Source organism: Aphelocoma coerulescens, chromosome 19 (genome assembly GCF_041296385.1).
Source record: "Aphelocoma coerulescens isolate FSJ_1873_10779 chromosome 19, UR_Acoe_1.0, whole genome shotgun sequence".
Taxonomy (NCBI): Eukaryota; Metazoa; Chordata; class Aves; order Passeriformes; family Corvidae; genus Aphelocoma; species Aphelocoma coerulescens.
The window spans coordinates 5,083,770-5,107,114 of record NC_091032.1 but is presented as its reverse complement, the minus strand read 5'-3'; the positions used below and the strand labels follow the sequence as shown (position 1 = coordinate 5,107,114).

The following is a 23,345-nucleotide window of genomic DNA, read 5'->3' as shown; positions in this document are numbered from 1 at the left end:
GGCCAGTGGCAGTGGGAAAGTCAGGGATGTCCTTTGGGGATGCTGTGGGGTGAGAGAAGCCTTCTGGCCAGGTTGGGATCCCCACCACACCAGGGAGGGCTCCGAGGTGTTTCCTCTCCTCAAATAGCAAAGAAACATGGTCAAAGCCCCTCGTGGGTGATCTGCATTCCCACCCTGGCTCTGTCCCAACTGGCATAGCCAGGGAAAGCTCTGAATTGCCTGGTATTCTGGGGGAATGGCACACTGGGAATGGCAAACCTTTCCTGGGATCGAAACAATGCTGATCAGTCCATGGTCCATCTGCCCTTCATGCCTCTACTGGGCTTAGGGATCCCTCCTCCCCTGGGCCAGTGTTTGCCCCATCCTCCATGGGCAGCGTATGGATTGGCTGCTTCCCACGTAGGAGATGACGTGCAGCCAACACCCATCCTTGGAAAAGCCTCTCCAGCAGGATCCCTGGGATAGAAACACCTCAGAGAAGTGGCTTCTGGCACAAGCTGCATCTCCAAACCCAAATCCAGCTTGGAGAGTGAGGCAGGATGCTCTGCCTTTGCTCCTGATCGTTTCTCTTTGTGTAAAACCCCTGTAAAGCCCAGGTGGTGCCTCTGCAGCCTGGTGGAGCTGGTGGTTAAGGCAGCAGCTCTCCAGTGGGAGCATCCCATGCTCGGGAGAAGGCTGGAGTGCTGGGCAGAGGCGCTGGGGCATGGCAAGACAACAGGGACAGTGAGGAATGGGTGCTCAACCATGCGCAGATGGCCTGAGGGTGCTGAGACAGGGCTGTGTCTGTCTGGTTGATCCAGGAGATTTGGGAGCATCTCCTCCCTCAGGCTCGGGGAGGGAATGGTTGTCCTCTTCCGAGGGGTTATTTTTGGAGCAAAGTGAGGACACATTGACTGTGGTGGTGGAAAGAGGAGGCAGAGACACGTGAAGGTGAAGGAGCAGGGAGAAGGCAGCGAGGCAGAAGCTGGTGGGGATCCTCATCTCCCCTTGCAGCCCACACTGGGCCACGGCAGAGGGTTCCAGGTCATGGCCCAAGGGCATCAGTAGGTGTTTGCTGCCTGAGCCAGACATCAGGATATCCCACCACTGCAACCAAACGGGCCAGTGCAGCTGGGAAATGCAAGGGGATATCTGAGGTCTTTGTGTCCATTCCCATGCTGATGGGGACAGTGTCCCTAGAGGACTGTGAGGATGGATGCCTGCCCCTGCTCCAAACCCCCAGTGGCTGACAACGGGGTCCATGGGACTAGGAGGGACCCCTGCCCGCCTGTCCTGCTGCTGCTGTATAGTCCTGGGTCCCACAGACCCACACTTGGCCAGGTTTTTCTGGTATGAGGCTGGAGCAGAGCATCCTCCTCTCTTTCCTGGGAGCTAGCCCTCTTAGCATGGTGATGGGAGTACCCACAGCCTTGCTTTGAGGATGAGGAAACTGTAGCAAGGTGCAGGGAAATCTCCCAGTCACTGTCCCCATCAACCTGCTTTCAAGACTGATTTTACCCTCAGGTCCTGACAGGGTTCCCTCATTGTTGTGGGGTGAGAGGAGAACCAGGGTAGGGACTGACCCTGACTCTTTCTCTCCCTCCCAGGCGATCATGGCTCTCTACAACAATGGGGCTGACGTGCCTTCGCCCCAGGAAGCCTCCAATGGCTTCCCCCAGCCCGGCGCCTCGGGAACATGGCACAAGGGCGAGGAGGAGGTGCGGCTGGTGGAGCCCAGCATGGTGAAGAAGGCTCACCGGGAAATCCTGGACCATGAGCGCAAGCGGCGGGTGGAGCTGAAGTGCATGGAGCTGCAGGAGATGATGGAGGAGCAGGGGTGAGTGGTGGGGACATCAGGGCTGGGATCCTTCTGACCCGTTTGCACCTTGTTCTCTCCCTTTAAAATGTACCTTGATGTGGCAAATGTCCCCATTCGGAAGTAAATCCACTTTTGGGTGAATCAAACAGCTTTGATGGGTTGGTCTGTGGAGGGAAATGCCTCCAAATAATGCAGAGCTAGGAGTTCATCCACTTTCCCTGCTTGGAAGTTTGGGATCCCAGCTTGTCCTGCAGGTAAAGCTGATCCAGGAAGGAGGAGTGAAGTTTCTCATGGTTGCACAAGTCATCAGTGCCACCTATCCTGTGCCCCACATGCCTGGATTGTGAGATCCCAGAGGAGAGCTGTCATTTGGTCACAGGAGAGGCTGTTTTGGGGCTGCAGTTTGTCCCATCTTCCTTCTCCTCCCCAGTTTTGGGGTGATAGGGCCCCCCACCCCCATCCTGCCAATGCCATGGCCGGGCACTGCAAGCTGCTCCCCAGCCTTTGCTCTCCCCTTGGGAAACAAAGGGCTACAGAAAAACCCAAGGGGCTGAAGAACATCCCTTCCTGGGTGGGCAGGAGGGACTGGGGGGCCAGAAAGGAGATCCCCCTATCCCTGCCAGACATGGCTGTGCTGTCTCTGGCAGCAGCCAAACATCCTGATCCCTCTGACAGCTCTCTAAAACCTGATGGGTGGAGCAAATTCTTCGGCACACTTGGGTAGACGGGGACTGGTATCAGCTGGGAGCTGGGGAGAAGGAAAATGGATTGAGGGAAGGCTTCGCCAAGGCTTTCATTAAGAGTGCAAGCATGACCTAGAATTAAATTGTCTCACACAGACTGGAATAATGATTGTGCCTAATTTGTCATTATGGAAATAAATAAGGCTGACCTGGCGCTTTGGGGAGCCCAGAGCCTCCTGTCGGATTCCTGAGCTCTAGTAGGGATCTTACTACTGGTAGTATCATTACTGCAATGGGTAATAGCAACAGTGCAACCAGGATTGTTGTTATTGCTATAATTGCTTTGCTGTTATTAAGGCTATTAATAACACTGATGATGGCGATACGCCGAAATGATAATATAATTAGAGTAATAATCTTGGTCAACCTGCTTAATCCTCCGCCTGCTCTTCCCCTCCACACAGGGGCTTTCCAGGGGGGGTTCCATGAGAAGGGGTTTGCACCCCTGAGGTTTCTGCCTGGACCAGGGGCAGCCTCCTGGCCATGGCCTTGGGGGAGTTGTTGATGAGGGCAGACCCCCAGGATGGATGTGAGTGTCAGCAGAGGGGGTTCTGCAGGGATTTAAGCACTCCCTTGTTTCCTTAAAGGCGGGTGGCCCCTCCTGCCTGCACTGTAGCTCGCTCCAGGCTGCCTGCACTGTTATTCCCTGCCTGCAGGCTGGATTCCTTGTCCAGAAAGGAAGTGTCAGCAAATTTTCTTTCTTTCCCAAATCCATTCTATATGTTCAGTGCAAAAGGAAACCCCCTCCAGCGGGGTTATAAGCAGCACCAGGGGAATGCAGGAAGGAAAGGGCTGGTGCTGCTCCTGCCTCCATCCCTGGATGTGGTGGGGAGTTCCTCGCCTTGGCCTCCCCCCACAGATTTGCTAATGGCCCAGCCACAGTGGCCCATCTGTCACCTCCTGTTTGGCCTCATGTCCCCTCTCCAAGAGCATTGGCCATGTTCTTAATATGCTGCAGCAAATGCTCATCTCGGGCAGACATCTTCCTGCTGCTGTGGGCTGGCTGACGTCCATGGGATGGCCAGGGCAGGCAGCTCTGTCCTTGTGGGGTGGCCACTCTGCCCAGCTGGGTGCACTGCCATCAAGGGAATGCTGCAGAGCAGCATTTGGGGGTGCTGCCCTGGTTTTGAGGTGCTGACTCCATGCCCTGTTATCAGCCTTCCTTCTGTGTGGAGTCTGGCTGGGGAACTAATGAGAGCCTTTCAGTGCAAATGAGTTCATTAATATTAATTCCCCTCTCCTCGCTGTTTCCCTTCATGGACACTGCAAGGGGGATTGGTGATGCCACGTGCCCCTCTGCACCCAGGGCACCCAGGGGCACCCAGAGCACTGCAAGGGGCATCACTGTCCCCAGCACGGGCTGTGTGAAGTGACAGCCTTGGGGGCCACAGGGCTAGGCCTGTCTGTGACATCCAGTTTTCTGAGCTTGTGGCAGCAATGCTGATGGGATGTGATGGAAAGGGTGGGCCACGAGCAGCCCCTGTAGAGGCTGTGGGTGAGGGCAGGGACGCACAGAGTCCAACTCCTTCCGTCCTAGTGTGGCAGCAAGGTGGTGTCATGGAGTCCCTCTCCCTTCACCCTCTCCCCTGGGATGATGCCAAGAGCATCATGTCTCCACCACATCCCTCTGTTGGGATGCTTTTAGTCAAGGAAAATGCTCAGGTGCCCTTGTGCAGCCACGGGATGTGGCACAGGACCTCCCGCCCAGGGCTGTCACCTGTCCCTTCCCAGGGACACCTCGGGGACAGCGGGAGCGCCGTGGTTTGCAGTGGCTGTTCTCAGATCCAGGACACAGTGATTAGTGCCTCTCGTTAATAACCCTGCAGCGGCCTGAGTCAGCACTCAGTGTTAGTGCAGAGCTGGCACGGCTGCCGGGCTCCGGAGCATCATGGGGACAAGCAGGGGGAGCTCGTGATGGGACAGAGATGCTGGGAGTGAACCCCAGAATCAGCAGCTGCAATGGTGGCACTGCCAAGTTTGATGGGGACTTGCCCCAAAGCCTGGGCAGTCACAGGGAGTGGCAACCTCATGGTCATCCTTTTCACCCTTCCTGAGGTCCCTTCCTCTGCCAAGCACTTCTGGGAGAAGCAGACAGGAGAAAGGAGGGCACAGAGAGTGGTGGCAGGGGACTGAGCAGAGCTCCTGCTGTCCTCCAGGCCCTTGTCACCATGTCACCACCCCTTTTGACTGGCCCCTTAGGCCACGTGTCGCTCCCAAAGGTATAGAACTCCTCAGCAGGTCCATGGGAAGCCCATGTTCCAACCACAGCAGCCCTGACCATGTCTTTGCCCATCCAGGTACTCCGAAGAGGAGATCCGGCAGAAAGTGGGGACCTTTCGGCAAATGCTGATGGAGAAGGAGGGTGTGCTCACCAGGGAGGACCAGCACGGGCGCCAAATGTAAGTCAGGCAGCTTCCAGTTGGTCCATCTGTGTGTCTCATCCCAGAGAGGCACATCCTGGATTGCCTCTGAGTATCGACGGGCAGGTGGGTGGGTGGATGAAGGTATGTCTAGGCATGACTGGATAGATGGATCTACATGGAGAGGGTGTAGAGAGCATGGATGGATGGATGGATGGATGGATGATTGTTGGATGTGAGTCAATGTTTGATTTGATGGTTGGGTGGTTGGTTGATTGGATGGTTTGTTGGTTGATTTGATAGTTGGTTGGTTCAGTCAGCTGGAGGCAGGATTCGCCCCTCTGAGGCAGTATCCTACCTCTGGAGAGCTTAAAGGTTATCCTGCACTGGCCATTTGGAGACCTCTGGATGCTGTGCAGAGGCCACCATTGCAATGCTCCTGTCCCAGATGATGAAACCCAAGTGCAGAAGGTCTCAATGCTTGGCTCACCCCAGCCAGGGGCAGGGACCCCATGCAAGAAGCTTCTCCAAGGAGCTCCTGCACTGTTCCTCTGCTTCTAATCACTCCTCACAGTGATTGTGCCTGGTCCTGGGGGGCTGCATCTGCCCTGGAAGGGGGCTTAGGGCTCAAGTTTGGTGTCCAAAGCAGCCCAGCTCCTGCTGGGGACATGCCAGTTACTGCTCCTGCCCTGCACAGGACTGTCCCCAGCCTCAACAAGGTCCACTCCAGCTCAATGATGATTTATCAGTGCAATGCTTAATGGCCCAGGCAGCATGGCTGGCCCGGCGTGCACCATCCATCAGCCTGGAAACCAGGTCACTTGGGACAGGAATAGATGCTGCAGGTTCACTGAATATTAATGCTTCATTAGGGTCAGGAAATCAGGGCGAAGGGGGAGGCAGGGAAGCCGTGGCAGCAGGGAGAGCCTTCCTCACACCACTCTGCTGGCACGCCAGGCAGGGAGGGACACGGGGACATGGCTGGGGCACATGGATGGGGCACACGGGCTTGGGACAGCATGAAACATTCAGGATCCTCCTCCAGGCAGGAAAAAACACAAGGCATGGGGAAAACCAAGCTGCCCAGGTCACTGAGCATCATGCCTGAGGTGTTAACAAGTGGCCTTTGCTGGTGGGGGCAGGAGTCATCTCCAGGGCGTCTTCCTGGCAGGCTTGTTAGGGCCAGCACTGTAACGAGCACATGGGGAAGCCAAAGGTGCCTTAAGGTTACCCAGGCAGCCCTGGCTGTCACCTTTACAGGCTTGGTTTTGCAAAACGAAGGGTAATCATTAAAGATTAGCCCCAGGGCTATAAATAATAGTGCTGAGCTGGAAGGAGCAGTCTCACAGCAAAGGATTGCTCGGAGGAGAGCAAAGCCGAAGGCACTTGAGGAAGCTGGTAGGAGCTGGGTCCAAAGGAGCTGGCTCTTCAAGCAGCACGGATCTCAGCTGCTGGAGGATGTCCTGCGTGCCAAAGGTCTGTGCTGCATGAAGAGGTTGAACAAGGGGGTTAAATAAGCTTTAAATAAAGAGCATCGGCGCTTGTGGTGGCTGGGAGAGTGCTCAGCAGAACATCTCGTGGGCTGGTCCTGCTCCAGCACCGCTCTGGGCTTTTACCACTCGGTCCTTAGCTGCCGGGACTGTGAGTCTGAACCAGCTGGTCCTGTTTCAAAGCCAGTGTGAGAGCTCAGCATCATCTGCATAACTCCCCAGGGCAAACTGAGGCGTCGAGCAGAGCTGTGACCACCTGAGTCCCTGGCTTTGCTCTTTGTGCTCTCCCAGCTCCCGTCTCCGTGTGCACAGCTCGGTACAGCCTGGTCCCCAAGGAGAAGGGCTTGATGGACAGGCTGGTGGGATTGCAGACAAAGGCGAGCGTGTGCTGGGCAGGGAGGGATAATTGGAACAGCACAAGGCTGGTCTTGAGCTGCTGAGCACAGCTAATGGGTGAGATGCTGGCAGCAGGCTCTGGTGTGGAGCACTGCCTGCTCACGGAGCAGACACACACACAGGGAATTATCCCCGCTCACTTCTCTCTTTGCCTCTTTCTCCCCCTTCCCATGGTAGGGTGGGTGGTTGAAAGGCTGTTCGACCCTTGGGACGTGGCCAAAGCAGAAGTCACTTGGAGAGGACCCAGAAAGCCATGGCTGTGATGCAGAAGGGAGCCCGAGACCCGCTTGAGTGATCGTCCGTGGTTAGGGGGAGGGTGTCTCGTGTGTAGTTTCGGTCCAAGACATTTCTAATTAGGTTAAACAGCCCATGGGCTGCCTGTGGCCAAGGATGCCAACACGTGCCACTGTCAGATCTGCAGTGTGGGACTGGGAGCTTCGCTTTGCTCAGGCACTGGCCAGGCTGCCAAGGGACTGATCCTGTGGGGCTGCATTTCTCCACCAGCGTTGCTGACTGCTCGCCTCAGGGCTGGGAAGGGCAGAGGAACCCACACCAGATTTCTGAGGGCAAATCTCCCTTGGGAAGCAAACACCTGGGCTGGTGTGGTGCTGTGCACCCTCTGAGCCTGTCCCCATCTGTTAAGTTTCCCTCCAGAGCACCTGGATGTCCTTGTCCCTCCATGGGTGAGATGTCCTACATCCCCCAAGAGCAAATAAGAGGCTCCCCATGGGGTTTGCTCCTGGGGCTGATGGCAGAGCCGGACCAGGGAGGTGAGGGCAGCAGGGAGAGGTTGGGCAGGGACTCCTGAGACTGTCCTAGTCCAGCTGCCAGGCCTCTGCCAAGCCCTGCCCACAGCCCCGGTAGTCAATGGCAACCTCATGCCGGTTTCCATGGCAGTTGGAAAAATTAATGCTGATGAAGTCACTCAGGAGAGAGAGGAGACCCTGATGGCTCTAGGCATGGTGTCCCCCCACCCCTTCTTCACCTGGCCCCTAGGAGGGACACTGACCATTACCTGCCCGAAGCTCCAGTGCTGGGCTGGTGGCACCGCACGGTGCTGGCCTCAAAGCCAAGGACATCCTGAGCAGTTCCCACCTAAATTTCCTGCTCTTCTACCAGCTCCTCTCACTCTTATCCAACCCTGCCACCCACCTAGGCTGACCCAGCCTCCTGCTCAGCCCCAGCACTTGAGCAAAGCCGGAAGGGGCTCGAATGAGGCTTAGGCTGGACCCTGTTGGGAGATGGCGGCCCGAGTCTCACGGTGTCCGTGTGCCAGCCTAGTGGGGATCTCTGCAGGGATTGGAGCCACAGGAAGACCCTGAGCAGACCTCCACCCTGGCACTTTGCTGTGTGTGGACACCAAGGGACATAACCAAGGTCCCCTGGGGATGCTGCAGCAGAGGGAATGTCCCCCAGCCCCTGTAGCTGCATTGGGGCTGCCCCAGCTGCTCTGGCGGGAGACAGGGAACGGGGATCCCCAAATGAATCCTGCGCTTCCTCCTTTGGCAGTGTGATAGAAAACCACCGCGGGGCGGATGGGGAGGAGTACGCGGTGGAGTATCCCGACTACGGAGAGGGCTGCCTGCTGCAGTGCGACTGCTCAGCCGAGTGCTACCGCGAGGACAGCGGCCACCGCGAGTACAGGTGTGCACGGATTTGGGGGACCTGCTGTGTGCAGAGTCCCCTTCCAGGGACACAGAGGCCAGGGGCCTGTCCCTTCTTCTTTGCCCAACCCTGTCTGCCGTCGCCCGCAGGCTGAAAAGACGCTCGAGCAGCTCCACCTCTCCTCCACCCAAGAAGAAAAAGAAGAAGAAATCGGGTCACCGCCGGAGCCGGTCAGTCCCTGGCTGTCCCCACACTGTTCCCTCTCTCTGGAGGGCAGCTCACCTCCCAGCTCAGCCTTTCCCCAGGCTCTGGAGGGGCAAGTCACTCCACTTTGGGGTGCAGTACATCCCTGAATGTGCACCCTTAAGAGGTGCAATGCATCTGCATGTACTGATACTGCAACACGCACACGTGTGTGCACACCCACTGCATGCACTGCTGGGACCTTGCCTGGTCCATGTGGGGAAGGAGCTCGCTGCCCCAGGGCACAGCACCAGGCAGGATATGGCTTTGTGAAGGGTCCATCTACCCACAACCTCACCACTTAGCACTGGCTGCCTGGGCAGGATGCTGTCCCTAATGTCCCTTTCTTCTCTGCCTTTCCCATGGCAGCAAAAAGAGGAAACCCGGCTCAGAGCGCAGGTGAGTGACCACTGGGCTGGGTGGGCTGTGGGGTCCCCTCTGGGCTTGCAAGGCCACTGGGCATGGACTGGCTTCTACCACCCACTGAAATCCCACTGGGAATTGGCCACCTTGTCTCCTGCTGGAGGCTGTGGAGCCCACAAGGTGGCAATGAGACACAGCAGGGTTTGGGCATTCCAGAATTGAAGGCAGCCAGAGCCCTTCTGCCAGAAGTCCCTTTCTGTCCCCCAGCCCAAATCCCCCAGGAAATAACTGCCATGTGATGTTCATGCATCCCATGGGGTGGTCCAGGGAAAGCAATGTGACTGGGGGTGGTGGGACCAGACTCCCCTGGGCCAGGGGGAAGAGGCTGGGGAGTCCCTCGCTCCCTGCTCAAGGGCACCCACTTCCCCTCTAGCTGTGACAGCTCTTCACCCATCCGAAAGGAAAAGAAAAAGAAGACTGGAAAGAAACACAGACGTGACAGGTAGGATGGACATGACAGCAGGCTTGGAGACAGCAGGGGTGGTGGGGGATGGTGGGGCAGCTTGGGACTGCTCAGGTCCTTGGGCTGGGGTGGGATTTAGACATGGATAGTGATGGAAGCTGATGATTTTCATGGGGCCATCACCTCCTTACAGCCACTGTCACCTGCCCCATCCAGTGGCCCACCTCAGGGCCATCCCCCTGTCCTTCTCGTCATCTCTGGACACTGCCCAGCCTTTGCTCCCTGCTGGCCAGATCAGTGTGTCTCCTTCATCTCTGCCTCCTCTTCATCCCTTAGGTCTGAATCGGGGTCACGAAAAAAGAGAAGACACAGGTAAGAGTGACAGCTGCCAGGAGCCACCCCACTGTCACCAGCTGCCAGCTTCCCCTGCCAGAGACCCCCTGTGTCCTGCCCTCCTGCTGTCCCCCTCCCCTCTGCCCATCATGATGGACCCCCTCACCCCACAGCTGGATGCTCCCTTGGATGTGGCACAGGGCCACTCTGGCTGACTGTGGAGTCCCACATGGCCCTGAATGTCCCCCAGGGAAGAAGGGGGGATCCCAGGCAGGCGTGGCCAGGGCAAACCTTGACTGTTGCCGTGTTCTGCAGATGCCCTCTGCCCATTTTAGGGTAAAAGAAGTGAAAAACAGACAAAGGGTGCCAGAGAGGGCACAGGGCAAAACAAGTGTGTGGGGAGGGTGACAATGGGCCCGAGCCCTGAGGATGCTGAGCAGAGCCAGTACCCCCCTTTCCGCTGCCACTCCCTCCTGCCTGGCCTCACCAACCTGCACCTGACCCCACAGTCCCCCCAAAGCCATCTGGGATCCCCACCGCGCTTTGAACCTCAATGCAGCCCAGCTCCAGACCAGGCACGTCCTTCCCCTCGCTCCTCCCGCAGCCTCGGTGCCTCTGGGGGGGCTGGGAAAGCCACCCCCAGGTGCTGCCCCCGCTCCCACGTCTGCAGCTTTCGGCTCTTCCCGCAGGTCCCGAAGCCCCAAGAACAAACGGAAAGAGAAAAACAAAGAGCGCAAGAGGTGAGGGGCCGCGCTGGCGGGGGGAGCGGGGCTCTCTGTGCCCCTGGGTGTCCCCCGCGGCGGCTCAGCCTGTCCCTCGGCCCCCGGCCGCCCTCTCCGCAGGTCCCGCAGCGAGTCCCCGGCCTGGCGCTCGCACCGCCGCAGCTCCTGCAGCTCCCACAGCGCCTCGCTCTCCTCCGACGACAGCGGCTCTAAATCCCCCGGCAGGTAGGGACAGTCCGGGACCCCCGTCCCCACCACCGCAACAGCCCCCAGCCTCCGCAGTGGGACCCTGTGGGGTAGAGGACAGGGACGGAGATGTCCTTGTGATGAACACCCTCATGTGGTGGAGGGTGGGGAGGTGGGAGGCGGAGGAGTCCCAGCGATGGGGGACCTTGGAGGATGGAGGGCAGGAAGTGGGTGGCAGAGGTGTCCCAGGGTTTGGGACCCCGGGGGATGGAGGGCAGAGGCAGGTGGCAGAGGCATCCCTGAGATGGGTATTAGAGGGGAGTGGGATGGTGCTGCAGCGCCTCTGCAGGGTTTGGGAATATGGTCCCCAGACGGGCTTTCATTTTTTAGCTAAAGAAAGCACAAAGCACCACTTCTAACCCCATTTCTGGCCTCGGCAAAACCTGGGCTGCAGCCGGCGGCTCTGCCGGAGCCGGGCCAAGGGTGGGGCCGGGCCCGGGGCCGGAGATGCCGGCAGCTGACGGTGCGGTTCCCCTCAGGCTGAGCCCCAAGCGCCGGCAGGATGGCCCCAAGGGCAGCAGCGCCCGCTCCAGCCGCAGCCCGTCCTCCCCCTCGCCCCAGCGCTCGGCCTCGCCGCACCAGAACGGGCACAAGGGCAGCGCCCAGAACGGCCGCCACAGCCACGGAGCCCCGCTCCCGGAGCCCTCGGATGTACGTAGGCTTTTCTTGGATCACTCTTCGCTTCCCTCCCCTCCTCCCTCCACAGGACTGCCCCCCTGCTCTCCTCTCCCCTCCTTCCCCACTCGCTCGGCTCCCCGCCCTGCCCAGCCGGAGCACACGGGGGAGATGTGGGGTGCGGGTTGCACCCTCCCAGCACTCACCAACCCCGTGCTGGGTGCTCGGTCTCCCTGGGGGAGCCAGCCCATCACCTCAAGGCAGGGATCAGGGCAGCCAACAGGTCATCCCTCCCCCAAAGCCACATGTCGCCCTGCGGATGTTTTGGCCCCCCCGGGATGATGGCTTGGCAGGCCAGCATCACCTGCCAGGGTCACCACGGGGCTCAGCATCCCCCTGAGATTGATCCCTGGCAGCCAAGAAATGGGAAAAACAAGAAAATTCTGGTTTCCCCACCAACCCCGACTCTCCCTAGTGCCAAGGGACCAGCACCAGTGCTCAGGACCCCAACACCCGGTCTGGCCAAATTAGGGTTTGCAGGGGATTTGATGCTGGATGCTCAGATTTTAGGATTTTGAGGCCTCCGTGGCAGGTGACATTGGAGCTGAGCATCCCCAGCTCTGCTTCAGCATCCTGCGGGTCTTGGTGAAACCTGGGGGGTGCTCCCTTGCTGGGTGGGGCAGAGCCCTAACCCAGTGGGCCCAGGGGGCCAGCCCCAGTTTAACCAGCACTGGGATGATGAGGAGCCTGCTTTGGCTAATGGGGGGCTGGAGGCAGTGCTGAGTGAAGGCAGGGCACTGCAGAACTCCACCGATGGGGCCCACGCAGGTCCCCACTTGCCTCAGACTTTATTCCCACAGGTGAGGTCCTGCAGGGATGCTCCTGGGCTGACAGCACCCAACACTGACACCCCAACACCTGCAGGGCCAGGGACACCCCGAAAAACGGGGCCAGGACCCCCCCCAAACCCACATCCACGTCCCCTTCACTCTCCCCAGCCCAGCACCCCCCAGCAGCACCCAGCACCCTGCCCACCTCTCGGGGCACCTCTCTGCTTTCTTCTTTCCTGTGGTTTTGGCTGGGGCGTGGGGGGGTTCGGGTGCCGAGGCGCCGCCCCCCAGGCGCCCGGCTCGCCCCGCTCTCCCCCTGCCCACCCCAGCATCGCCGCCGAGCTCCCTTGGCTCCCCGGCACCAGCGGGACTTTTCTCCAACAACTTTCTCTCTCTCTCTCTCTCTCTTTCTCTCTCTTCTTTCTCTCTCTGGTTTCTATTTTTTATTTTTTTTTCTTTTTAATCCCATCTGTGTTTTTCTTTAGCCTCCCATTTGAAAAAAACCCAAACGGTAATATACACTTCCATTTCTTGCTCAGCAGAAGCAGGGAAGAGGGGGAGGGAAGGGCAATGAAACGTGCTTTTTTTTCCCCGCCCCCTTGTTTTAGTTTCCTTTCTCATGATTTCTTTTCTTTTCCCTTGTGATGTACAGAAATGCAAACGATATATATTTCTCTTATTTTTATTTCCCCCCACCCCGTCGTCGTCGTGTTGTTCTAGAATTTTTTGCTTTTGTGTGTGTTAATGTGGAGAAGAAAAAAAAAAAACAAAACCGAAAAACCTGATGTGTTTCCTAAATATTTACGACCGCTGAACATTGTATTTCCATTTTCTATATTTTGAAGAAGGAATTTAAAAGGGAAGAGAACCCAGCAGCTCTACACTGCAAAGGGAGTGAATTTTTCCTCCTCAAATTGGCAACTGCCCGGTGTCCTCAGCCGGATCCTGCTGCCGTGGGGATGGTTTTCCTCCCCGGCTGCAGGATGAGGTTATCCAATCACCCTGTGGTCATCCTGCATCCCGACAGGATGAGTGCTGAGCATCCTCGGTACCCAGCCCCCTCCCCACCTCCTGCAGACCCCCTAAAAGCTCCGGGCTCAACCCATCCTCCGGGTGAGCTGTGCCCACCCCAGCACCCCCAGAGCCGCCGGGAGCCAGGGGTGCCCCGGGGCGCTGCGCGGCGTTTCCTTCCCTTTTAAATACCCAGTCCTGTCTCCATCCATCCCTGCTGCCTTCCCAGCCTTTCTCCTGGGTCTCTCCTCCTCCTCCTCGCCCACACGCACCCTCCAGCCCCTCTCTCTCTCTCTCTCCGGTTTTCTTTGGGCCAACACAACCCAACATCCCTCGCCGTGTCCCACCTCCATCCATCGCCTTCCCTGCATGTTATCCGGGACTTTGCCATGTTGTAGAGTGACTTTTTAAGACTGAACCGCAGCCTGATCGGGTTACAGACACCAGCCAGCCACCCCCCCGCGGCCACCCCGCTCGGCGGCCGGCCGCAGCCTTTCCTTTGAAAAACAAACAAACAAACAAGCAAACAAACAATAATTTAAAAAAATAATAATAAAAATTAGAAGCTAAAGAGACCAATTTTAAAAATAACTTTAAAAATTCTAAGCAAAGCAAACGGGATTAGCCGAGGGGTCTGGATCGCCGTACTAAAGAGTCCTTGTCTTTTTCCCATTCTGCCCTCCAAATGTGGAGATTATTGTTTTCTTTTTTTATTATTGCATTCCTGTCACTGCCAATTCCGAAGGTAGGTATTTCGTCCACCTCTGCACGTTCACTTCTGCAGATGAGCCTGTTGAAAAGCACCGTAGCTTGATTTAATGTTATTTTCTCTTTCTTTCTGACTTTCTTTCTCTTTCTTTCTCACTCTCCTTCTCTGTCTCTCATTTTGTCTCTTTTTGGTGGCTATATATAATTTTTTTTTATTTGTATGGTTTTTCCCGGTTAGCTGCAAAGCCATGCTCTTCTCTTACATTCTTTATTTTTATATTTTTTTTGCCCTGTCCACGTAATATTTTTTTCTTTCTTCCCCCCTTTTCTCTTCCCCGTCTCCTCGTGCTGTCGGTAGAATGCATTTCTGTGTCTTTCAGCCCTCTGAATTTGTGTTCGTTTCCATTCAGAGGCCGAGCACGGCTGTTCCCTTTCAGTCCCCCATTAGTGGCCGGGTAATGAAGGCAAATACAATTAGGGAGAAATAGGGGCAGTGGCCAGGGGTAGAAGTGGGCACAGGGGGTTTTGGGGTGGATGGATGGGGCAAGGAATGAGAAATTTGGGGAGATGTGTGGGTTTAGCCCCTCTTAAGGGCAAAGAAAACCCAGCTCAGGGAAAATACTGAGGGAGGCTGCAGCGGGGAAAGGTTTAAATCTTCCTGCCTGGAGAGAGGCAGGTCCAGGGCATCCCGGCCTGCGAGGGGCAGGGGACAGCATCCCTGCTCTGGCTGTCCCATCCCCACAAGTGCCCAGTGTGTGTTTTCCCTTTTAGGCTGAGTCTTTGCCAATTTGGGTTTATTTGGGATGCTTTTACCTTCGTTGCCTTCCTGCACTCCAGGGCAGGAGACTCCAGGGTTTGGGTGGGAACCCTGCATCCCACAGCCCGAGCCCACGGCATGGCCAGCCAGACCCAAACGCCACCCTGGGAAAGAGGAAACTGCTCACTTTCTCTCTTCATCGTCCTCTTCTTCTTCTTCATCTTCTCTGCTTTAATGTTCCTCTCCTGGGATGCAGGGCTGGGCATGGGCTCCACGGATCCCCCCTTCCAGGGCTGCTGCATCCCCCTGGAGCAGATCCATGTGCCCCAGTGCTTGCAGGGCAGCTGAGCAGGGCTGATCGTCACTGCCAGCCTCCCCCTCGCTGCAGCCATTGCAACAGCAACGGATTTTTAATAAAAACCCCAAATCCCCCCATTTTGGCTCCAGCTTGCTGCTCTGTGGCTGGAGGGATGGGCTTATCCATGGGGACAAGGAGGTGATGGGTTGTGGAGCAGTCTGGGATGCTCAGGGACATGGAAGCCTCGCGTCCCTTTTGCAGCATCTTTGTGGTGTTCCCCAGAATCCCAACCCTTCACCCTGCCCCCTTCTTTTTGAGGGGAGAAAAGTGGCATTTAGAACACAGTGGGATGGGTGGAGAGAGCCTCAAAGATTCACTGACTATTCATTGGTGTATTTGGGGCAAGGGGATGACGAGGAATTGGGGTCACCAGCCCTGGGCATGGTGGCACAATCCTGGCACCATCCCAATATCCCTGAACCTCCTTTGATCTCCTCATCTGGACTCAGCGATGCCCTGTGCAGGATTCAGCCTTCCAGGGATTCTCAGGGACCTGGCACTGGGCTGTGGCTGGGGGGAAGGAGACCCCAAAGCTCCCTGAGCTGGGGTTTGCCAGCTCGGTCAGGACTGGTGTTGCAGGAGCCGTTCCCACCCATCTTTTTGGTCTCGTGGTGTTTGCAAAGATGGGGGAAACACCCAGGCAGCGTTTGTGGCTCAGAGGAGCTCAGATATTTGGGAGCCTCAGGGCTGGGCAAAATCCCCTGAAGTTTCAGTGAGAACCTGGCTCAGGGCTTGGCCACGGTGGTGGCCCCAAGGTTTCCCCTCCCCGTAGGAGAAGTGAGTTGGTTTGTTTTATTTCTCCTCTCTCTGGCTCTGTCTCTGTCTCTCCTCCTTCTCTCGCTCTTTCTTTCTCTCTTGCATTTTTGTGAATCTAATGATGCACTTATATTGCCCCGCTTTTCCCTTCTCTTCATACCTTACCTACTAAAGGAGGAAATGCCACTTTTTTGGTAAGTGGATGTTAACCAAGAGGGACTTAAAAAAAAAAAAAAAACATATAATGGAAAAAATTTAAAAAATAAAAAAAAAAAAAGGAAGCAGAAAGCAAAATCTGTGTTGAGTGCTGATGAGGACTTAGCAGTTCCCTGCAGAGTCACAGCTAACAGCTCAATGCGTGTCCCAGGAAGAGCTCAGAGACATTCGTTTATCTCAGTAACGAGGACATTTGTGAAGTTTTGCTTTGTTTTTTATTTATTTATTTTTATTATTTTTTTTTAAATTTTGATTTGATTTGGATGGTTTTTCTTCTTTCTTTTTTTGTTGGTTTCTTTTATCTCGCCCCTCCGGCCCCCTCCCCTGCCTTGCCCTCCATTGTCGCTCTGTGCCGTTTTTTCCTCGTTTCTGGATTTGTTTTAAGCCGAAAGCCGTACTATCGATAAAAACTACACGTATCGGAACATATATCTCTATATATGTGCATGCCTCTGTGTGAGCAGACCCCATCACCTCCGGCCCTCTTTGGTTCGATCCCTTCCCCTCGGCTCAGTCTGATTTACTCTCCCCCACTGCCCCACCTGCCGTCCTCTCATCTTTTCTTTTTTCCCCCATTTTCCTCCCTTCGTTTGGGTTTTATCCCCCTTTTCCCTTCCCCTTTCTCGGTCGGGGCGGGCGGGCACCAGGGTTTGCTTTATCCCCTCTCCAGGTGGTTTTTGTTTTGGGGGGGGGAATGTTTCTTTCCCTTCGAGCTCTCCCTCCCCGACGACTTGGGGCTTTCTTGGATTTATTTTCCTCCCATCCCACCCCTTCCTTTGGGTTTTTATTACGATTTAAGTTGAGTTATATTTTTTTGGCGTTTTGCATGCCGAGGTTTGCATGACCCACGTTGTTGAGGGCGAGAGGAAGGTGCAGAGTAGCGTCTGTGTAGCCTGCCTTATGCGATGTGCATTGACGTTGTGATCTGCGCCCCCGGCCCGGCGCCCCCCGTTAAAATCCCCTTTCTCCTTCTTTCTTGTCTTCTTCCCCCCCCCCTTCCTCCTCTCCCTCCTTCTCTCTCTCTCTCTTCCCCCCTTGCCAGAGGCCGGCCTCGGCGTCCCCCTCTCCGCGGGCTCACGGCAGGACGGAGCCGCCGTCCCCCCGCACCCGGGGGGGCCGACACGGCGCCCGCAGCTCCCGGTCGCCCACGCCGGAGCGGGCCAAGCACGGCCACCGGCATCGCTCCCGCAGTGCCTCGCCGCCGTCCCGACACCGCGGCCAGAGCAAGGGGCGGCCTCCTGCTCCCCGGGAGCCGCCGCCGCCGCCGCTCAGCCCCGCCGGCTACAGCAGCGACTCGGAGGGCTCGGCCGGCTCCCACCCCTACCACCCGCCGGCCGGCCCCGACAGGAACCACGGCGCCCACGGCAAGAAGTAAGGGAGTGCCCGGGATGGGGTCCTGTCATCCCTGCCGGGATATGGGTGCTGGGCTGTTACGTTCGGGGTGCAGCTCCCTGCGGGCGCCTGAAATCCATCCAGGCAAAGTTGTGGGGGGAGCAGGGCTGGGTTGGGATGTTCAAGGGATGGGGATGGGAATAGCGATGGGATGGGGACAGCCACGGGGATGGCAATGAGGATGAGTTGGAGTTGGGAATGAAGTGGGGACAGCCACGGGGATGGTGATAGGGAAAGGATGGCCTTGGGGCTAGGGATGGGGAAAGGGGAGAGCCACAGTGGGTCAGTGCTAGCACACTGTGGGAAGGGTCATCCCCGCAAGGGATTATCCCAATGCGAAGGGCAGTGCCTGGATGGCAGCATGGGATTACAGGGTGCGGGATCCCAGGCAGATGAAAGCCCTGGGCTTTACAGTCAGGGGTGTAGCCCAGGCAAAAACTGGCGTCATGCAGGTGCTCCCTATGGGAACCTGGGGTCCCTGGCTGCCGTGGGGACACCCTGCCAGCCAGGGCGAGGTGCGAGGCAGTGCTGGTATCTGCCTTCACAGGGTGAAGGAGCGGCACCACCGGGGCCGGCCCAACAGCAGCTCGGAGTCGTCAGCCAAGCACTCCCGGCACGCCTCGGAGCGGAGGAAGAGCCCGTCCCCCAGTCCCGGCCAGCGCAGCAGCTCCTGGAGCTCCAGCGGCTCCCTCTCCAAGTCCCGCTCCCGCTCCCGGGAGAAGAGAGCAGCACGCAGCCGCTCCCGCTCGCCCTCGCCGAAAAAGCCAGCCAGCAGGTCAGGCCCGGGGGAACAGGGGCACGGGGCACACGGCGGGTGCCAGCAGCGGGCTCACAGGGCATCGCGGCTCAGGGTGGTCCCGGCTGCCCTGGGGCTCGGGGTGTGGTCACAAGTCATTGTTGGTCACACTGGAAACGCCAGCCCCAGGTGGGAGTGTCACCCGTGCAGGTGGGGAACTGCTGTCACAAGGTGGCCCTGCGTCCCACACGGGACCCCAGCCCATTCCCTGACCCTTCTCCTCCCCGGGGTGTAGAGAGAAGGACAACGAGCCCCGAACACGTCACGGTGATCCCGATCCCGCCCGCGCCCGGCGCCGCTCCAGGAGCTACTCCCCCATCAGGAAGCGGAGACGTGACTCCCCCAGTTTCATGGAGCCCAGGAGGATCACCAGGTGGGTCCTGGCGTGCGGCAAAGGCTCTGCCACGGCCGCTGGCACATCCCGGGCTGAGCTCTGCTGCCAGCTGACCCCAAAGGGTGCGTGGGTGGGTGGGTGGGTGGGTGGATGGGTGGATGGGTGGATGGATGGATGGATGGATGGATGGATGGATGGATGGATGGATGGATGGATGGATGGGTGGGTGGATGGATGGAGAGATGGATGGGTGGATGGATGAATGGGTGGATGGATGGATGGGTGGAGAGATGGATGGATGGATGGATGGATGGATGGATGGATGGATGGATGGATGGATGGATGGATGGATGGATGGATCATGGATGGATGGATGGATTGGATTGATGGATGTAGAGATGGATGATGGATGGATGATGGATGGATGATGGATGGATGGATGGATGGATGGATGGATGGATGGATGGATGGATGGACACATGTACAGATGGATGGATGGGTGGATGGATGGGTGGATGGATGGATGGATGGATGGATGGATGGATGGATGGATGGATGGATGGGTGGATGGATGGAGAGATGGATGGGTGGATGGATGAATGGGTGGATGGATGGATGGGTGGAGAGATGGATGGATGGATGGATGGATGGATGGATGGATGGATGGATGGATGGATGGATGGATGGATGGGTGGATGGATGGATGGATGGATGGATGGACACATGTACAGATGGATGGATGGATGGGTGGATGGATGGATGGATGGATGGATGGATGGATGGATGGACACATGTACAGATGGATGGATGGGTGGATGGATGGATGGGTGGATGGATGGACAGATGTACAGATGGATGGATGGATGGATGGATGGATGGATGGATGGATGGGTGGATGGATGGACAGATGTACAGATGGATGGATGGGCACACAGATGGACAAAAGCAGATCTGTGGATGCGCAGATAGCCCTGAGGATGGCTGGCTGAATCAGCTGGCCCAGACAGATGGATAACCACACTGCCTCCAATACTGTGACCTTCTGACCTCTTCCTATTTCGAGGCATGAAAACAGGAATTAATTTTAATCCGCCTGGGCATATTCCAGCAATACGCACGTCCGCAATCACATCTCTCCTGCCCTCCAAAAGCCGGTGTCTCCTCCTTGGGATCCTATTGCCTCGGGATCCTGGGCTGTAAGACAGGCAATATTTTGTGCCAGACGAAACACTGTGTGCATATGTAGCACCTCGTTAAGATGCAGCGCTGGTGGCAGGGCCGTGCCGAGCCGAGATTACCTCCTTCCTGACCTATTTGTCTCTCCCACTATCAGCTGGGAGATCAGGGGGGGCTGGATTTTCAGAAATCAGCTCTGTCTCACTGTGGGAGGGATTTTGTTTTGCCTGGGCAAGACTGGAGTTGTCAGGAGGGAGGACAGGAGAAAGGACAGGAGGAACACTGCAGAGCCCACGGGTTAGAGCTCCCGCAGCTCTCCCTGATCGATGTCCTGGAAAGAGAATGGGCTGGGAAAACTGCTCCCAGCCCAGCCCAGGTGCCACTGGCTGGTTTTCCATCCCTCCTGCTCCATCCTGGCTTTACCAGGATGTCCCCAGGGAGGTGGCAGGGCTTGGCTGGAGAACACAGCCCATGGTCCCTGTGGGGACTTTCACCCCATCCCTGTCACCATCCCTGGGATGGATGGGGATGGCAGACCCCGCTCTGCTTGGGGTTCAGGAGGAGCAGAGCCATTTCTGTGAGGAGTAGAGGATGTTGTGGGGAGGGGGCAGCCAGGGAAACACCCCCAGTCCCGCCTGCCTGCCCCATAGCCCAGCCAGATGCTCCAGGGCTTTTCTTTGCCCTCCTGCCCTGTCCCCAGTTCCCATCACCCCCCTCCATCACGTGGTCCTACCTCAGTGATGCCAACTTCTCCTTTTCCATTTCATCCCAAGGTCCCTCTCGGAGAGCATCGCCGCCAGCCTGGCTCCCAGGGTAACCTTCCCCCTTCCTCCTCCTCCTCTTCCTCCTCCTCTTCCTCCTGGACCCCTCTGTGTCTCCTCACACCTTAGGATGCCCTCGGCACCCAGCCACTCTCTGGTCCCACTAACACCAGGCTGGGAGAAGGGACAAGGGGCCGACTCCTGGTGTCGCTGCCCCCTGTGTCCCCCCACCCCACTGTCCCCGTGCTCCCCGTGTCCCTCCTCATCCTCAGGCGCCAGCGGGCCGCAGCTCGCCTCCCGCTAATCCCAAACGTCTCTTTTTCAGCAGCTTTCAGTCTTTGGTGTCTGGGAAACACAAAAGCCACATTAACCTGCTCACTTTCTGCCCTCGACGCTGCCTAATCCAGGACTAACACCCCGGGGGAGGGGGCCGGGGAGGAGGAACGGGATGGATGGAAGGGGAGGTGATGCCGGGTGGCCGCATCCTGACACCCCGCAGCCGGTCCGAGCCCGGCCGCCGGGATGCTTGGCTGCCCTGGGTGGATGCTTGGCCATGCCGGGGGTCCAGCGCCGGACCCCCTTCCCCGAGCCATGCCGGGGGCCTGACTCAGCTTCCCTTTTCCATTTGCAGCGCCCGCAAGCGTCCCATCCCCTACTACCGGCCCAGCCCCTCGTCCTCCAGCTCGCTGAGCACCTACTCGTACAGCCGGAGCCGCAGCCGCAGCTACGACAGCTACAGCTCCAGCCGCAGCCGCAGCCGGACTCGCAGCCCCCCCAGCCGCTCCCGCAGCCCCAGCCGCAGCCCCAGCTACAACAGCCGCAGCAGCTCGGAGAGCGCCGGCTTCTGAGCCCCCCCGGCACCCGGCCGCAGCCCCCCGACAGCCCAGCTCTGCCCCCTCCATGCCACCTGCGCTCCCAGAAGGGACGGGACCACCGCGGAGGTGGAAAGGAGCCGGGGGATGCTAAGGATGGACCTGGCAGCGGGGGAAAGCACGGACGGGAGCTCAAATGGGTCCTTGCAACGCCCTGGGAGGGGGCGGCTCCCCCCGTTCCGGGGTGTTTTGGGGTCGGGATGGGGAAGGGGAGGATATCTTCTTATTTCTGCGAGTGCTGGGGTGGGGCGGGGTGGGATGGGCGAGTACAGAGCGAGGGAACAAATGCTCTGCAGAGACCTTGGGCTAGTGGGTGGGGGTGGCTGGGGACACCCCTGGGGCACCCCCCTGTGCTTTTCTGGTTTGGTTTGACTGTTTTTTAGCACAAGAGCATCCCAGGGAGGTGGGCGGGGGGGGGCTGCAGGCTCAGCTGGAGGGTGTGACGCCAACCAGAGGTGAGCAAGACCCTGTTTCCCCCAGCGAAGTTGTCCCCAGGGTGTCACAGCGGGGGACAGAGGCACCGCAAAACATTTTGGGGTCCCCTCAAACCTGAGCACACGCCGAGCCATGGATGAACAAAGCCGGCAGCACCTGCAAGTCTCTTCCCAAGCGAGGAGATCCAGGGGAAAAACGCTGCTCATCCCAGCTCAGGAGCCGGCCCTGGCACCCACCCACCGCACCCAGTCTGGGGCGGACCGAGCCGTCACCCCCGGGAGGAGGGAGCTGCAGGGCCCAGGGCTGCGCAGGGGGTTTTCCACCCCTAGGGGTGCATCCAGCCATCCTCCAGCTTCGGCATGGCCCATCCCACCTCTGGGCTCGCAGCCCCAGACCCCTCCTGCTCTGGGGAAAAGTGGCTGCTTTTTTAACTGATTTATGGGAAGAGAGAGGCAGGAGGGTCCCAGGCTTGGCCCGCAGCCCCGCTTTTGCAGGATTTTGCTGATTTCCCAAAAAAAAAAAAAGCCCCCCGGGCTCTGAGGACAGTCCTGGCCCCCCGGAGTGGTTGATGTTTAATCCTGGTGGCCCCGCGTTTTCCGGACGGCTGGAGCAGGACAATGGGGATGAGCCTCCCTGGGTGGGAGAGCAGCTGCCCGGATTAACCCGCTGCCCCTGGATGTAAAGCCAGGCTTTGGCCGTCCCGCTCGCTGCTGGTTTGCAGCCAGCCGGGATCGGGAGGATCCTTTGGAGTCCAGCTCAGCTGTAATGAGACAGCCTCGTTAGCCGTGGCCTGATGAGCCAGGGGGCCCGGGAGGGCAGAGATAGGAGCGAAGGGGCACTTTGGGGTCAGCCTTCCAAACCCGGCATGTTGAGGGACCAGGCTCAGCCAGAGGCTGAGGATTCACCAGCCCTTGGAGGAAAATCCCAGGAGCTGGGCAGTGATGGGTGCCAGCCCCTGGGTGTCCCACCCACCTGCTGGCAAAGACACCTGAACGAGCAGAGCTGTTAGAAATGGGGTGAACAGGTAAGGAGGGGCACACTCGTGGCAGGGCGGCAGCTCCGGATTCGACTGTGGCAGGAGGAGGAGACAAAGGGTCCTGCTCTCCTGGAGCCTGGGGAGGTGGAGGACATGAGTTCCCCCAGCATCCCTACAAACCCTGAGCCACGCGCTCGGAAAACCATCCCAGCAATTCCAGCTGCTGCCCCACAGCCCTCATCCCCCACATCGCCCCATGGGAAGCTCAGACTGGCCGCTGGACCCCCCAACCCTGCTGGGATGTGGGGGAATCCCCTGTGAATATCTGAACCCAAGCCAGCAGTGGGGGATTTCCCCAGTGGCCGCAGCCCCAGCCCTGCAGCCCCCGTGGGGCCATGGCTCCCAAAAACCCGAGACCCGACTGCAGCGGCGCCGCGGACCAGCCAGCACATCAGGGAAAAATTCCAGTCTTCCTCTTTTACAGTCTCTGTCTCCTGCCGCGGAGGGAGCCAACTGGAACAAATACTCTGTAGAAATACTTCAGTATTTTCCTGTCGCGCGTGCGCTCTCTCTCTGGGTTGTGAGTACAG

At 58.1% G+C, this 23,345-nt stretch overlaps 1 protein-coding gene across 1 annotated transcript; it reads left to right on the top strand.

The window, feature by feature from the left end:
* The first annotated feature begins 1,592 nt into the window (after positions 1-1,592).
* On the top strand, positions 1,593-21,320 carry SRRM3 (serine/arginine repetitive matrix 3). Its single transcript, XM_069033497.1, has 14 exons — positions 1,593-1,816; positions 4,839-4,940; positions 8,297-8,431; positions 8,542-8,622; positions 9,005-9,034; positions 9,432-9,500; positions 9,798-9,833; positions 10,484-10,534; positions 10,637-10,741; positions 11,242-11,413; positions 17,056-17,384; positions 17,953-18,180; positions 18,437-18,574; positions 21,104-21,320. Exons 1-14 carry the CDS (start codon positions 1,593-1,595, stop codon positions 21,318-21,320), a joined length of 1,917 nt encoding a protein of 638 aa, XP_068889598.1.
* The last annotated feature ends 2,025 nt before the right edge of the window (positions 21,321-23,345 follow it).

Coding starts and splice junctions, on each gene's coding strand:
- SRRM3 (XM_069033497.1), top strand. CDS start 1,593: ATGGCTCTCTACAACAATGGGGCTGACGTGCCTTCGCCCCAGGAAGCC. Junction 4,941..8,296: donor GACCAGCACGGGCGCCAAAT/GTAAGTCAGGCA, acceptor CTCCTTTGGCAG/TGTGATAGAAAACCACCGCG. Junction 8,432..8,541: donor AGCGGCCACCGCGAGTACAG/GTGTGCACGGAT, acceptor CGTCGCCCGCAG/GCTGAAAAGACGCTCGAGCA.